This window comes from Cervus elaphus, chromosome 3 (genome assembly GCF_910594005.1).
Source record: "Cervus elaphus chromosome 3, mCerEla1.1, whole genome shotgun sequence".
Classification (NCBI taxonomy): domain Eukaryota; kingdom Metazoa; phylum Chordata; class Mammalia; order Artiodactyla; family Cervidae; genus Cervus; species Cervus elaphus.
The window spans coordinates 10,533,338-10,550,096 of NC_057817.1; the positions used below are offsets into that span (position 1 = coordinate 10,533,338).

Consider the following 16,759-nt stretch of genomic DNA (forward strand, 5'->3'; position numbering starts at 1 on the left):
GCTGCAGCCAGGTCACTTCCCCAAAGACGCAGCTAGAAAAAGCAGCGGAGCTGTGATTCCCCAGCCGGGACAGCGGGTCTCCAGTACCCACATCTCGGAATATCGTGCCGGACTGAATGAGTTATTCGCCATAAAGCGCTTGAGAACAGCTCCGGGCGGTCAGAAACCAGGGCCAAGTACACCGCAAGCGCGAGCACTGAGCACCGAACGCCAGGCCGCGAGCCCATGAACCGGCCCCCGCGGGTCCCGGACCCGCCGCGCCCAACTCTGCCAGGCTGCTCCGGGGACTGACCGCGAGCCCCACGCCGGGCCCCAAAACGCGCCCGCGCCCCAAAGAGCCCGCCGCGCACGGCTGCTCTCACCTCCTCCTCCTCCCTCCCCCCTAAATTTTTGAAATGAAATTTATGCAGTGTTTCCAACTAAGATATTAATTTTGAATATTTACTCGGTATCTCATACTCTAATTCAGTGACTTATTTTTCTGACCACAGTCAATGGGAACAGAAATTGGTACTTGACCCAAAGACAGCTTGCAATAGTTGTTCAGTGTCCTAAGAAATGGATACAAATAGAATCATGGGCACTAACGAGACTGCTTCACGCTGATGATAACTGGCTAATTCTATCAGTTCTCCTCTCCTGTAGAGTTTGAATGAGAAATTTATAGGAAGAATTAGATGACAACAGAGTAGGCAGAAAAGCAGAGAAATATACAGAGAAGGCAGTAAGCAGGGTCACCATAATGACAGAATACTACAGTAGGGAGCAATGGTTATTTTTATTTAGAAAACATTATGACCAAATGTCTAGAACTAAAGCTATTTTCAGGGAACTAGTTATGATATTTTGTGGCAGCTCACTAAGCTATTAATGCAACCTAAAGAATGATGACATTCCAGTTTACCATGAGACTTAAGTGTAAGCCAGCAAGGTTAAACTTATGTGACATTCCAAGTCTTTATGACACCTCACTAGGAAATGTGTTCTTGTTTTACAGTATTTCTCTGTGTATCTTCAGAGTAAACTTTCATTACCTGAGTCTTTGGTCAAAGTAATGTCTCATTTATAGAACTGAAGATGCCGTTCTAGATGACTGCTTTCAAACTAGATTCTAAAAGTTTACTGTAGAAATGTGTTTATGCTACAAAGTCTTATGTTTAACATTAAACAAGTTGATTTCCTTAAAATTTATAGGACTCCTTACAGCCTTTAACATATAAATCAGCCCTGCTAAATCTCCAAGATACAGAATATATGGTATTTCTCAGTTACATGGGTCACAAAGCTCTTTTCTTTTTTTGTTTTGAAGTGGAGCAGGAGAAGAAAGAGGAGGAAGAAGAGGAGACAGCACTTATTACTATCTCCCAGAACTAGTGCTTTACGAAAAAACAGCTTGGGAAACAATTCTTAGATCATACACATCCTAAATCCTATATACAAGGCTAGGATGTGTATGATCTAAGGCCTAGTTCTGCTTGGCTATCCAAGTTTTCTTTTCTAAAATTATCTCTGCCAGGTAGTTATTTTCTTTCAGAATTATTATTAAATCAGTTGTTTTTTTTTTTAACTAAACAGTAAACATTCTTAATGAGTAAAAATTATTATAAACATTTTTTATGGCTTTAAGAAGACTGTAATTATTGCTGTTATTTGCTAAGTTGTGTCTGACTGTTTTTGTGATCCCATGGACTGTAGCCTGCCAGGGCTCCCCTGCCCACAGGCTTTCCCAGGCAAGAATACTGGAGTGGGTTGCCATTTTCTTCTCCAGGGGATCTTCCTGAATCCAGGAATTGAACCTGCATCTCCTGCACTGATAGGTGGATTCTTTACCACTGAGCCCCCAGGGAAGCCCAAGATTCTGTACAAATGCCTTTATTGCTTTCCTACATTTGGTATGTTGGAAATAAACATTTAAAATCCTTCATGTACTACAACATAGATATTAAAAGGCTTAAAAATACTTCAACTTTCCACCATAAGGCTATACTTCTATATTAGAAAAAAATAAAAGTTACTAGTAAGTTGTATTATCTTGATTCCTTATTAATAAATAAGCTATTATCAATAACCAAACTTACATCCAGAACACAAGAGAAAATTACAATGCAATTTTTAGATGAAACAAATGACAACCATTACCTCTAGAGTAACAAAGAGGAAAGTAGGCACAAACCTGGGTGGCTTTCTCCAGCTGCAACTTAAGATCTGTCAGCTCCATGTTCGTGTCATGCAGCTGTGCCTTCAGCTTTTCATTCTCAGCTAGAATTTGTTCGTAAAGCTATACGGATTAGTGGAGAAGGACAAATTACTTTTCTGCTTTCTTACTATTTTAAAAAGATTTCCCAGTGATCGCTTTGTAATGTTAAAACAGGAAGATTGATGTAACACATGAGCTATTAAATAAATACATTAAATGCTTTGTGGTCTCAAGGCAGAAACTTCTGGTTATGCAGGTGTCTTTGTCCCATATAAATTCTTCAAAAACTAGTTCCAGGATTTAAAACTTATGACTAAACTGAAAACCATGACATTTCAGTTTCCATTTAAAAAACTCAGTTATCTGATAAAGAGGGACCACATACCTGTGCAGCGACCACAGCCGAGGTTATAAAGAGCCGTTGTGATCCTTATTTGGGGTCTGTGAGCTTTTCTGCCTATCATCCCCTCTTTAATTCCTGACACTGAGATGGAGCATCAGTGGCATTTATCATTATACTTGTATTATTTTTACTAAAGTTAAAAGGAAAGTGACCGATTTCTTAAATACTTTTTTAACACTTGAATCTACTTGTGTTCTACGTTGAATCTACTATACTTCTTTTTCCCTCATCTCTAATATTACAACCACAGATGGCTACATTTATCTCTTACCTAGCTATTTCCATTACTAGAATTGCTCTCTTGACCTCCTTCTCATCTACTTTATACAAAGCAGCAAGAATTAAATTTTCAAAATGACAATCTCTACCAGCCATACCAAAAATTTAATTACTTCAATACATCATGTACCTTCCCACCATCAGGCTGGTCCATGTGCTTGTAATTCCATCTGAAACATCTTTTTCTCCCATTTTGCCAGTTGATTACTAATTGTCTTTCTGTTCTTGGCTGAACTTTTACTTCTTTTGTTAAAAATTAATTTTTTTAAAAAACTGAAGGATAGTTTCTTTACAAAATTGTCTTAGTTTCTGCCAAATATCAACATGAGTCAGCCACAGTTATAAATATGTCCCCTCCCTCTTGAGTTGCCCTCCCAGCTCCCTCCCATCCCGCCCTCTAGGTGGTTACAGAGCCTGATTTCAGTTCCCCAAGTCACATAGCAGATTCCCACTGGCTGTCTATTTTACATATGGTAATGTACGCTTCCACGTTTCTCTCTCTATACACCCCACCCTGTCCTTCTCCTCCCCTACCCACTCTCCAAAACCCTAAGTCTGTTCTCTATGTCTGTGTCTCCATTGCTGTCCTGCAAATAATTTCATCAGCACCGTCTTTCTAGACCCCCCATATATAAATGCTTAATATGAATAATTGTTTTTCTCTTTCTGACTTATTTCACTCTGTATAATTAGCTCTAGGTTCATCCACCTCATTAAAACTCACATGCATCCCCTTTTTATGGCTGAGTAATATTCCACTATATGTATGTACCACAGGAAATCTACCCTCAGACCCTGTCACTTCCTTTTGCTATATACTTTTATAAAACTGTGTCTTTACTTCAGGATAACGGTTTCAAATTTAGAAATTATCCACTGGTTTGTATGACTGTATGATCAAGTCTGTCTGCCTACTCCATGGAAGATACTCATCAGAGCAGGGACAGTATCTGGCCACAAGTAGAACTTCACTACTGAGTTCACTTCAGTGTTCAGTTCTTTACTGAACGAATGACTGAATCTTATTCCTAACGTAAACTGACCCCTATCTTCCTTCTGTTGATTTTACTTTCTTAATGGGCAATTTAAGATAGCTGCCAAATATCTCTGACATGTACAATTACTACAAACCTTCCTTTTCCTTCAACCAACTTCATTAGATTTATTCAAAGTTTATAAATATGAAGAATCTTGATCTTCAGAATTCTAGATTGGTTTGTTTCCAGGACTTATTTCTTAATTAGTTTCACCCTTGATAGCACCTGAACTATCGTTAAGTTTTCAGTTACCTAGGAAATATTATATTCTCTTGGGAAAAGCCATATTCTTTGTTTGGCTGCTTCCTAGTAACAAATAAAGAAAAGATGGCTCGCTCTCTCACACACACATGCACCCTACCCCCTCTGCTCCAAATCTACTCAATGTCCCTTTCAGCTCAACCACAGGACTGGCCTAAGAAACATCAATGTGCAGGTGGTCCTGGTTACTTTCCCCTTTCCTTTAAAAAGGCAAGCAAATAGCTATTCATATTCTACTTACCATTAACTGCCAAAAACTGAAAAATTAAAGTTAAGTCATTTTAAGAAAGTGCTTTAATTATGAGTTTCCAGGAGTAATATCCAAACATAAAAGTCTCAACAGAGATTATTTTTAATTAAATATAACTGAATAACCCAGGTACCTTTTTAAAGTCAGTTGAGTCATCCTTTTCTAGCCTGCTACTGTAAGGCTTTCTTTCTTCTGAGTAACTGTATGATCCGGAGCGACCCAGCAAGGAATCACACCGGTCACCAGCCGATGTGGGACCGACTTCGTATCTTCAAAAGACGAGTTTAAGTCAGAATCTTTATTACAGGCATTCACAACTTACATTAACATGCATCCTAGTATATTTAACTAGATATTCCAAAATAGTAGATAATATTCTCCTTTATCAGTTATCTAATCAACTTTCATGATATGTAATAAATAAACGGGAAGTTATTTTTAATACTAACTTCTGTTGTTTCAGGAGGTGGTTCAAAATTCTCTATATCTGAAAGTCAAAACTGGTTTTACATCATGATAATTTCAACAATTTTAAATCCTATATTTTTTTCACATTTTAACATCTCTGAAATCAGAACATGGCTTACAACTGATGTGTATTACAGTTTAATTGGTAGCACTTTTCCTTTAAGTGGCATACGACTGTATTTTAAAATTAGTAACATTGTAGATGATGAATTAACTAGAGTCTATCCAGAGTAATAAACAACAGTACTATGCCATTTTATATAGGGGATTTGCACATCTGTGGATTTTGAAACCCACTGGGTTGGGTGGGTGGGATAAGTTCCTGGAACCAAATCCTTGGAGATACTGAGAGATAACAGAAATAGGTTTGTCCTACAGAAGAAGAACGTATCTCATTTGAAGATGAGGATCTTCTTATTATCTGGTTCTGAATTTGGTTTTTTTCTGATAAATGCTAATGCCTCCACATTTCAATTCAAAAGAATCATCAGAATATAAAAATTTGTCCTTGGTTTTACAAGGCTTTGGTTAACAATTATTGGCAAGAGAAGAGGAATAGAAATTAGACTCAAGTATTAATAAATTGGTGGAGGTGCTCTGAAAAACTGAACAATTTGAGCTAGATGACACTTTTTAAAAGTGTCTTCATTGGCTTTTTCTGTTTTAATCTGAAGCAGGGATAAGAGAGAAGAGTCTGAGTACCTGATGAAATATATTTTTGGTGGATTTCATTGGCTTCTAATGTGAATAATGAGATAGTTAATGTTGAAGTAACTTAGGAAGCTTAAGAAAACTATCACTGTTGCAAAGATTTGAGAAAAAAATCTTTCTTAGCAACTTACTACAGCAATTGAACTAGAAGTAAAGGCTTTGATGAAGAAAGTTATTAACACGTATCAGGTCATCTAAATATCTATAGATTTTTTTATTACTAAAATAATTCTATCAACTTAAAAAATTTATCAATATCTAGCAACATATTTTTAGAAAGGATAAAATGAGAAAAAGATCAATTAAAAAAAAAAAGTAAAACGTACCTAGAAATGGAATCCGTCTAAAAAGAGAAAAACATAAGGGTAGCTAAATTTTTATGCTTTAAGTAACTCACTGATTAATCAAGAAAATTTAACTTCAATACTATTTTCACACTAATAAACTAATACATATCTAATCTATGCACTTTAACATCAATGTGGTTGTTTTATAAAGAAATTCTAGAACAAAGTCACCATATATTTCTACTCGTCCAATACCATACAATTACATTTCTCAATTTAAATTCATATTTTGTGAATTTCTACAAATGACACTATAATTAGGAGGGAAAAAAAGAAAGACTAAGACACATACCCATAACTTACAATTCACTTAGCAGGAGAAAGTAACATATTTACATTAAGAAATGCACGTTTATTATGTGACATCTCAAAGCAACTATCTTCCCCATTTTTCTGTTTTTGAGGTAATAACAGGAGAGACCAACAAATGAATACTAAAGTATTTAATGTACAACAGTATATACATATTTTGCTTACAATTTATTTTCTGGAAATCCAGCTATACATTCCTTCAAACTTTAGCAATGAGGGCATATAATTTTCTCAAGCAAGTGGTATGCTATACTGAAGTTCCAAAACTCTTCTTAATGTAAATGGTGAAATGATTAATAGGATAAAATAGTCTCAATGGAGTTAAAGACTTTTTTGGGGATTAGCATCTTTAGCTCTTTCTATTGAAACATAAAATTTCCTATAAAGTATTCAGAAATGGCTTAATTTCTGAATTTTAGATATCTGAATTTTCCCATTATATTTACCTTTAAATGTCTTGTGAAATCACTGGGTTCCTTTGGAACTGTTTGAGTCTCATTCAGATTAAAGATGTCTCACTAAAGTATATTTAGGTTTCCTTTGCAAAACCAATGTTGTACTTGCTGCTCATTTTTTTTTTAATGTAATGCTTTACCTTATTGATTTATTCTTTAGTTTTATAATAATTATCAAATTTTAAGTTAAATTTCAATTTTCACAATATAATTCAAATCCATAAGCTGCTGAAAGAATAGATTTTGAAAGTTCCTATCACAAGCAAATATTTGTATCTATGTGTCTATGTGTGGTGATGGATGTTTACTGTACTAAACACTTCACAATACACAGATATTGAATAATAATGTGCAATATTTTATATATCAATTATATCTCAATTAAAGAAAGCAGAAGCAAACAAAAAGATGTTATTTATTCAAATTCTGGAAAATATCCACATGTGAAATAAAATGTATACATATCGAATGAAAACATCACTTCTCGCCTCAGTTTGAACTCTGGTTCACTGGTTTAACTTAATTTTAAGAATAAATAAAAACTTCTAGTAGTCACAGAAATCACTCAAATTCTATTTTTTTGTCTTTAAAAGTCATGGTGCTATTATTGATTATGTTACATATATATTTGTTTTTGGCCATGCTGTGTGGCATGCAGGATCGAGTTCCCCAAGCAGGGATGGAAAATTTTTTAAAAATTTTAGTAAAAGGCACATAAAAAATCATCCAAGTCACTTTTAATTAAGAGTATAGTTCAAAAAAAAAAAAAAAAAGAGTATAGTTCAGTAACACTAACTATATTCACACTGCTGTGTAACAGCTCTCTACAACTTTTTTCATGTTACAAAACTAATTTTATACCCACTAGACAAATCTCCATACCCTCCTACTCCCAGCTCCTGGCAACCACAATTCTACTCTCTGTTACACACGAGTTTGAATACGTTGGTGAGAGCGCAAGCGTGTCAGTTCTATCGGACTCTTTTTGGCCTTATCAGCTACAGCCCACCAGACTCCTCTGTACGTGGAATTCTCCAGGCAAGAATGCTGGAGTGGGTTGCCATTCCCCTTTCCAGGGGATCTTCCCTACCCTGGGAGATCGAACCTGGGTCTCCAGCATTGCAGGCAGATTCTTTACTGTCCGAGCCAACAGGGAAGCCCGTGGAATCATACAGAAGGTGTTTTCCGGTGACCTGTTTTATTTCACTTAGCATAATGTCCTTGCGACTCCCTGTGTTTTTTTTCCCCCCGTGTGTTTTAAAAATGTTTTTCTGAGGTAAAAATATCCTCTAAGTTCTCCTGACTACAATACCATAAGATCATATACCATACTACAACAAAGTTCCTCTATAATTCCCCATCTCTCAAATGCCCTAGATAACTACTGTTAATCTTTTCTGTATACATATCTATGTGAACACATAAAGGATCTATCCATACAAATACATTTACTCTATTCCAAACTAATAGACATTTTGAAAGTTTTTAGTATTTTGCTTCAAAAGCCATGCTGCTATTAACACTTTAGACTTATCTTGCACACGTAAGTCATTTCACTGGAAATAAATTTCTTGAAGTGGAATTGAAAAGTGAAGAGGCATGAACTTTTTCTGAAGGCTTCAGATTTGTTTTGCTCAACTGATCTCTCAAGAAAATAAATTTATTATAGCCCCAAACTGTTATATGAGAATGCCTATTTCAAAACTAATCATGCCAAACCTTTGTCGATTTCACTTTGGTATTATTATGTCTTTGGTTATTAAAGAGAGTAAATGTATTTTAAGTTTATTGGCCATTTGTATTTCTTCTTTTGTTATGTTTATAAATTTCATGGATTCTGCTTCCAATTTTTTTAAACTATGTCTTTTAAACAGTACAAATATTGATCTTTTAAATGCTATAAAAGATGGCTACACTATTTACTTTTAAGTGAGCAAGTGTGTCTCAATTTTAATAAAGATGTCTTTTTTGCAATTTTCTAGCTTTTCATGTTTAAATAATCAAATCTATTAATCCTTTCTTCATAGTTTCTTGCCATGCTTCCTTATTTAAATTTTTGATTTATTACTAATGTTCTTCACATGGTAGAAGTTTTACCATCCAATAGTTTAATGAAAGCAAATCATAATAGCCTAAGCAACATAAGCCCCATTTATGGAATAATGAACCACACTATGATAAAGTAATTCAAGTTTTTGGATCAAATTTTATTTTAATTTTTAAAAAATTTATATCCTAGCAACAACAAAAAAATTATATCCTGAAGATAGTTTCAAAGGCAGTTCAAAAAATTTAACAACTTTCTGGTTAACTTAAAACTTACTTTTCCGTGAAGCAAAAAAGTATATGCCACAAAGTCATTTTTTCTATTTGGTGAACTTGGATTCTATAAACTGAGTAAAAGTTTTGTTATAAAACACCCTTCTGAGGTAGTGATAACACTATTTCAAAAATGCACAGAATTGGGTTGATCATACTTTTTCACAGAAAAGCAAGGGCTGACACTACAAATTTTCATAAGAGAGCAACTCTCACTTGGTGGAAGCACTGTTCCAGTCTATTGAGGAAGACACTACATGTTCGTGTCTTAACCTCCAGCCTCCCTTCTCTCAAGGTACGGCAGTCACTAAGTTTAGGTGAGGTGGCATGCAGCCCCTATTCACAGCAAAACTGCTGAACTACCTCAGTGGAGGGCCTCGTCTGGCCTAAACTAATCACCTAATTCCAGTCCTATGTTGTAAAGCAGCCTGAGGATGAAGCTGACACAGAGGGTTGTATAATATAATTGACATACAGTAAATTATCTTTGCTTAATCCAGTTCAAGCTGAGTGTTGTGTTGCTTGTAAATTAAAAAATGCTAGCACAAAGCAAGATCTAAATAATGCTCTATTTAAAATGAACAAAAACTACTTAAATTGTTTGGAACTAAGAAATTTTTTTTCATAAAAACAATATTCTACTCAATGTATATCATATATAATTTTAACAATAAGACTTAAATATAACATATATCAATATGCTTCAAAACCACAAGTTTGGAAGCCAGAAAATCTTTCCCCTCCTACCCCACCCAGCCTGGTGGGACCAGGGATCCATGTGATATGGCGGTGAGAAGTGTCAGCTGGAGATGGTTTACTAATTCCCTCACTCTTGTTTATCTGTCCACTGTTTCTCCTTGAGAGATGAGAATTCATAGGGTATCACTGGGCAAGGAAGATGATGGACAAGTTTACAGAAAATAATAAACAAGAGACATAGGTGAAAGGGGAAGTGCTGACAACTGACAGGCAAAGGGTTTTAAAATTACAAAACTTGTCCTGCAAAAAATTCACCCTTGGAAGTAACTGATTCTTCAACTTGTCTGGCTACCTAAAGATAAAATAAAAAGTACCTTTTGGGTCAAAATACACAAACTTGGTCCCAAGAGTAATGTCCACAGTCACCTAGTACAGGGAACCAACTTCTGGTCACTTCACATTATTGTCAATCCCAACAACTAAAAGTAATCTTAACAGCTTTACATAGGAATGTCAAACCAAAATGAAGAAAGTATGACCACAATGCCGTTTCAGGCTGGACACTGTTCAATTTAAAACATTAAGACTAGCTCATATTGTACAATCTACTCCCATGTAACGAAGTTCTTCCACGTATGTCAGCTCTGTGCAGAGCCAAACATTAGAGAACAGAAGGGGAAAAAACGAGTGGGAAGAAACCTTGGTCATTTGATAGCTATGCAAACTTGTCAATCAAACTTGCCTCAATTTCTTTAATCAGTACTGGGGTTGAAGGGCAGGGAAACTTTTCCTGAAGATTATTGGAAAGATCAGCAGTGATAAAGAATGTAAAAGTTGTTTAGAGACACGAAATTTCTCAACAAATGTAAAGAAAGTTAAAATGACCTATTATCTTCTCCAGAATATAACTCCGCTGTTAACAAAACTAAAATCTGTGTCTGGTAAGGTATGTGCTACTTCTGGATAGCCTTTAGATACTTTTCTTTGGTCAAAGGTGTAACAGGTAGTCCTTGCTTAAAGGCAAAAAGTGAAAATAGCATTCAATGTGTTTTGCAGCAAGCCATTATAGAGGCAGAACACGTTAAGGAGTAACAGAGGCGTCTCCAAGCTCCTTCCTGGGAACTACACTCAGTTTAAGTTGCCATAGCTTTTGACTGTGTGCACTGCAATTTATCTCAATTTACCCAATGCAACCGTTAGCAAGATGTGTTATAAGGTAATTTGCTTTATGTGGCTTACAAAAGATTACTGAACAGTCTACTTTTGGAGAGCAGTGGAAACCTGTTTTCTCATTTTCTCTTTTCAACTTTGAAGGCTAACATACATACAATAAACTAGATCCACTTAGAGTACACAGTCTGATGAGTTTTGACAGTTGTGTATACCCAAAAAAACCCTCTCAATCAGGATCTAGAGCATTCCCAATGTCTCTGAAATACTCTTTGTGACCCTTTCTAGTCCCTCCACACCTGATTCCAGAAAACCACTGATGGTCTATCCCCAGCATGCAGGTACAGTGTACAGTAACTGCCTTACATGAATAAATATAAACAAAAGTAAGCAATCCTTAAAAATACAAATATTTCTAAATACAAAAAATAATGCTAATTACCTGAACTTCTTTCTTATTGGATCCCTCCTCTGTGTCTGATTGTTGTTCTTGTTCATTTTCATCACTCTAAAATAGATTATCAATTTATTTTAGAAAAGTAAAGATAATTTTTAAACAGTTAATATTTAAATATATTAAGGCTTTTCTAATTTAAAATGACTTGGGAAAACATAACAGGAAAGGAAACCTGGTTTCTAAGTGGGGATTTTTCTACCCCGTTTATAGGAAGCCTGTTTTATCCACATAGTACAATCTAATTAGGTTAGCATACATAGTGAGGAAAGACCATTCACCTAACATTCTGATTTAAGAAACACATTCATACTGGGGATGAGGATGCTGGAGGTTTAATGTGAAAATATGATACTCAATTTTATATTGTGATGTTATTGTATGTACTTTAATAGTCAAAACAGATACTATTTAGCTGCCCAAATATAATGAGGCAGCAAAAATAGGAAACATTATCTTATGTAAGAAAAGCTCTATTCTATAAGCTTGGTAAGATTTATATAGCAATCCTATTATGTTTAGGTAGTTTAGCTATCTAGCAATTTCTTGGGAATTTATAGCACACCAAATAGAAAACACAGGCTAAAAGCCTATATTCAGCCAATGGGAATATTCTATCGGAAGGCTTAAAAACTCAATAAACCTTAAAGGGCTAAAAGAAAAGGGAAATACACAGTCAACGCATCTGGCTCAGGCTCAATATAAAAATACAACAGGCTTTAAGACTAAATCATCCTATTTCAGGCTGGTACAGCTATTTTCAGCTCTGTGAGTTAGGGTAAATTTAATAAAGAAAATTCTGAGTCATAGTTACCTCATCCATAAAGTGGGGATAAAACATTACAGAATTGTCCTAAGGATTATAGAGGATCTTTATACAACCTATCACGTGGTATCTAGCAAAAATGGTATTTGAAGTTACTAAGCAAACAGGAGAAATCAATGCTGCTACTACTAGCATTATTTATTAATATAAATGTATTAACTCCACAATATGAACTGGTTGTCTTTACGCATTACTGTTTCATGGAAGAACACAGGAACTGAAAATTTTAAAAATGGGGAGGCTCAGAGTTCTTGAAAAGTGGTAACTAAGAAAAAAAAAATGAAACCTAAATAATAACTTGCCTAACCATACACCACCCTTTCTTTGACAGAGCCCTTTTTGTAAACTGTTTGATACAGGTTCAATCACGTGGCTATGGAAAGGAAAGGATATTTGTGCTGATGGCTGATTAGAACACAATTCAATCCAAGGTCAAATTAAAAAGATGACTATTGCCTATACAGATCTCAGGAACAATCATTATAATGCTGGTTACATGTATGACTCTAGAAAGTAGAGTTTTGAAGGGAGAGCTAGTCCAAATAAAACTGGGGAAAAATAAATACTGTATAAAAAAGCTTTGCTTACTAAACACCTAATACATATAAGTTATTAAAAAGATAAGAATTTTTAAGTAGTAAGAGTTACTAAGATGCTAAGACTGACAGGCTTTATTATTAAAATATTACTGGGAAATCAATTAAAATCAACCAGACATCACATACTTCCTGACAAAGGAAAAAAACACCCTGCCAAGAGAATACTGAACCAGAATCTGATCATTTCTACACCTCAAATTACCAATTTATAGGAAACACAAAAAACTACATGTATGTATTAAACTATACTTCAGGAATATAACCCAGTTCATTAAAAAATAATTGTAAGAAAAAAAAGAGATGGAAGGAATAACTGATTTTTTAAGAGACTTGAAAGAAAAAACTAATCATAATTTATGGTCCTTATTTGGATGCTAATCAAATCAGCAAAAAATAAAATTACAACAGACCATTTATGGCAATATGAGTCTGGAGGACATTAAAACTGTCTATTCAATATTAAGGATTTATTGTCAATTTATTTAAAATAAACATGATCATGGTATTATGATCACTCATTAAAAGATAATATTTATGGTTACTTTTAAAAAATAAAATTTTAATATTTTAAAAAGGAGTCCTTATCTCTTGAAAATTCATACTGAAATTTTATATATATAGTATTACTAAAATTTTCTTCAAAATAATTGGGAGTTGAAAAAGTGGTAGAGATTTAACCTAACAATGAATATCTGGGGTGGAATGATATACTTTATGTTTGAACGTTTCTGCATTTTTTTTTTCTGGAAAAAAAGAAAAGGCTAAAAAAATAATCCCCAAAAACTAAATTAGTTTCGCCTCTCTGAAGTATATGTTGTATTGAAATAGGATAAATTTCACATTAACTGTGTTATCCCATAGTTCTTCTTTCTCCTGCAAATGAACAATAATGTAAGGCAAATAGAGATGAAGAAGAAAAAATTAATATTTATAAGATTGCAGCCATTATTTTTTTATTCCAATACTGGGACAGTACTCTTGCTTGTAAGTAATGTCAGAAATCTGAGTAGTTTATTCTTAAAAAGAAAAGCTCTTCTGATTTAAATAACTAGCTCAAACACATAGTGATGACCTAAAGAATACATAATCTGAGGCATATAAGAAATTATTAGTGTAGACTCCTAGAAAGATTAAGAATATATCAAGTAGTTATATTTTAACAGACTCTCACATCTTGTGTCCAAAATGAAACTCCTGTAGATCTTCTTTTCTCTCTTGGTCGCCGTCGTTCTCTGATTGATTTAGGTTGTGATTTATCTTCCCCCTCTTTTTCTTCTTCTTTCTTTTCTCCCTCTGTTAAGGATGAAAATTAATCATATGGCAGCAATGCATCTTGAGAGTATTTGCAAAGTAAGTATGAAAACAATTCTAAGTCAACCGCTGTGAAAGTTTCTGAAGTTCTCTAATCAGAAATAATTTTTGCCCCCTCAGTGCTCCTATAACACTTGGTTTAAACATGTCTGTATCTCCCATTTGATACACTCTTGAAAATCAAGAACTAATTTTAATTACTTCATTTTTCTAGTGCTTAAAACAAAAATTTTGCTTAAAAGACACATTTCATAATATTTACTGAAGAGAAAATAAATGAATCCTATCAAGAGAATGGGGCCCTAGTTATTAATGTCTGACAGGAAAATAGTTATCATACCCAAACAGTTTGTAACAATGGAACAGCTAGTAGGCATACAAATTTATCAGTTTCTACTTCTACCATTCCCAGTCCTCACTGGGCAGTAGAATAAATACACTATTCACTGAATTTTCTTTTAGTATCTCAGAGCAAACCTTTTTATCCCCCCTGGGAAAAAATTATCTTTTATTAAAAACAAATCAATGTAAAGTCTTCAAATTTGTTCCCTTCCTGGGATAGTTAAAATATCCTCAGACTTACAAACAAGAAGACTATTAGAACCTCTGGATATGCTTTAAAAAGGAGACATATGGAGCAAAGTAATGCTAGAAATAACTGTCAAAAGGCTCCTGTGTCATCAGCAGGCTCCTTGTCTCCTGTGAAGAAAAAGCAGCAAAAGAAACTCTAAAATTCTAGTATTAAGAGGAGTTTAATGTTTTTAGAATTAGTTTAGTACAAAGGCCTCAAACTCCAAAACCAACAGTGGTCATCCAGGTTATATAAATGGGTAAAACCAATGGGTCGAACCAGGGGGGCACAACTCCAAAGGGCCTGCTATTTCTCAGCTCTAATCAATTGCTGATGTGAGAATTCGGATCCAGTGTTGCCATATCTTCCAACTTTTTAATAGAAGACAGAATTTGAACTTTTATGCAAATGTCCATAATTTAAATGTTGGCTCAAAATTTTTATAATTATTATACAGGCCTCACACTCAGAGGTTTAAAGAACTGAAATATTTCAATGACCAACAAAAGAAGAGTCAGCTTGCAATTGAAAAAATTTTAATTTTCTGAAGCTTACTCCTATAGGACTACTGATATTATCATGACTAATACTATCTGATTTGCTTTTAAAATATAAAATACCTATAATTGGAATACTTTTATTTAGCACCCATTTCTTAAAGTAGGAGTTAATTAGTGTTTATATAAGAAGTTTATAAGCAATAATCGGAAATGTTAATAGTTAGCATCAACATGCCAATATACAGCTGAAAAAGAAACCTATTTTTCAAGAAATAAACATAGAAATAATTTTGGCAAGGAATTTATATATATATGTTAAATGATTTTTAAAACAATTTCACAATAAACAGTTAAAAGATATGATCTACATAATATGCAAGAAATGACTTGAAACATCACTAAACTGTTCTTAGAAATAATCACCCCACCAGTTTTTCTATACCAACTTTTCTATGTTGATCTACATAAAGATTTTTGAGGTCTTAGGCAATAAAGATACATGTATCAATGCCAGATCATACAATTTTCTGTTTTTATTTTCTACTTTTCTCATTCTCAACCATCATATTCTCTCTGGTTAGGTAGAACTGAGTCCCACTTTAGGATGTTGGTTCTTTTCTGTTAAACTATATTAATTAGGAAAAACCAACTCAAAGAATTATCTGAAGGAAACAAAGTGCTTTCAAATTTTCGTTCTTACCTCTTTCATTTTCCTTTGTTAATCCTCTGGAGTAGGCAGAAGTTATACCTACAAGACTATTTGGCCTGTTTAACTGACTTGAAGCATAAAGTGAACTGCTCATTGTAGAAAGTAAAGAGGAGGGAGTGGTTGAACTTGAAGTTGATACTGGTCTGTAGCGTTGATAAGTCTGTGAAACGTGAAAATTAACACCCATTCGGAATATTAAACACAGATAAAAACATAAAATATTTAAGTTCATTTTAAAGGAAAAGTAATGTTCTACTCATGTCAAAATAATTAAGACTTCCAGTTAAAATCCTATGAGTAACTTGTATGTGGTTTGTTAGTAAATAAATCTCCTGCATTCTGAGAATCACAGGAACCACCCATGCCATGTGACCTGCCGAGCTGCTGGTATATCATTACCTCATCATACGTTCTGGAGTACTTTTGTTTGTACTCATCTTCTCTAGATGTTTCTGACTCCTTCTTTTCTTCCTGCTTCTCTTTATCCTGTTTCTCTTTTTCCTCTTTGTCTTCATTTTCTTGTTCTCTGGTTCGGGTGGAACGACTCCTCCCTATTGTTTTTTCAGCTTCCTGAAGATCAGTCAATGTTACCCCCTGCACACAAAAAAAGGTGTATTAAATTAAATATGAATGTATTAGAAGTCAAATATGCATGTTTAGAACTGGTCTGCAAATTTAAACAGAATTTCTACTTAGCAAGTCATATTCATTCTATGAAGAATCATCATAAGCAAGCACAGTAATATGTACTGGCAAAGAAAATACATGCAAGAAATTCTCTCTATATTAAAGAAATTAACAAAATAGCACAGGAACCGACCGTATGAATATATATATTCGTCAGAAGTTCAAAGAAAGAAGGAAAAGCAAATATATACACT

At 34.3% G+C, this 16,759-nt stretch overlaps 1 protein-coding gene across 5 annotated transcripts in view; it reads right to left on the reverse strand.

Moving 5' to 3' along the window:
• PPP1R12A (protein phosphatase 1 regulatory subunit 12A) overlaps positions 1–16,759 on the reverse strand; it is a 161,186-nt gene that overhangs the window by 12,873 nt on the left and 131,554 nt on the right. For all 5 annotated transcript variants that reach the window (XM_043880279.1, XM_043880294.1, XM_043880303.1 and 2 more), the window contains 7 exons: positions 16,278–16,472; positions 15,870–16,038; positions 13,959–14,080; positions 11,351–11,416; positions 5,933–5,949; positions 4,561–4,696; positions 2,174–2,278 (listed from right to left, as the gene is read on the reverse strand). In XM_043880279.1, the coding sequence (XP_043736214.1) occupies positions 2,174–2,278; positions 4,561–4,696; positions 5,933–5,949; positions 11,351–11,416; positions 13,959–14,080; positions 15,870–16,038; positions 16,278–16,472 (810 nt within the window). The remainder of the gene's footprint in view (positions 1–2,173; positions 2,279–4,560; positions 4,697–5,932; positions 5,950–11,350; positions 11,417–13,958; positions 14,081–15,869; positions 16,039–16,277; positions 16,473–16,759) is intronic.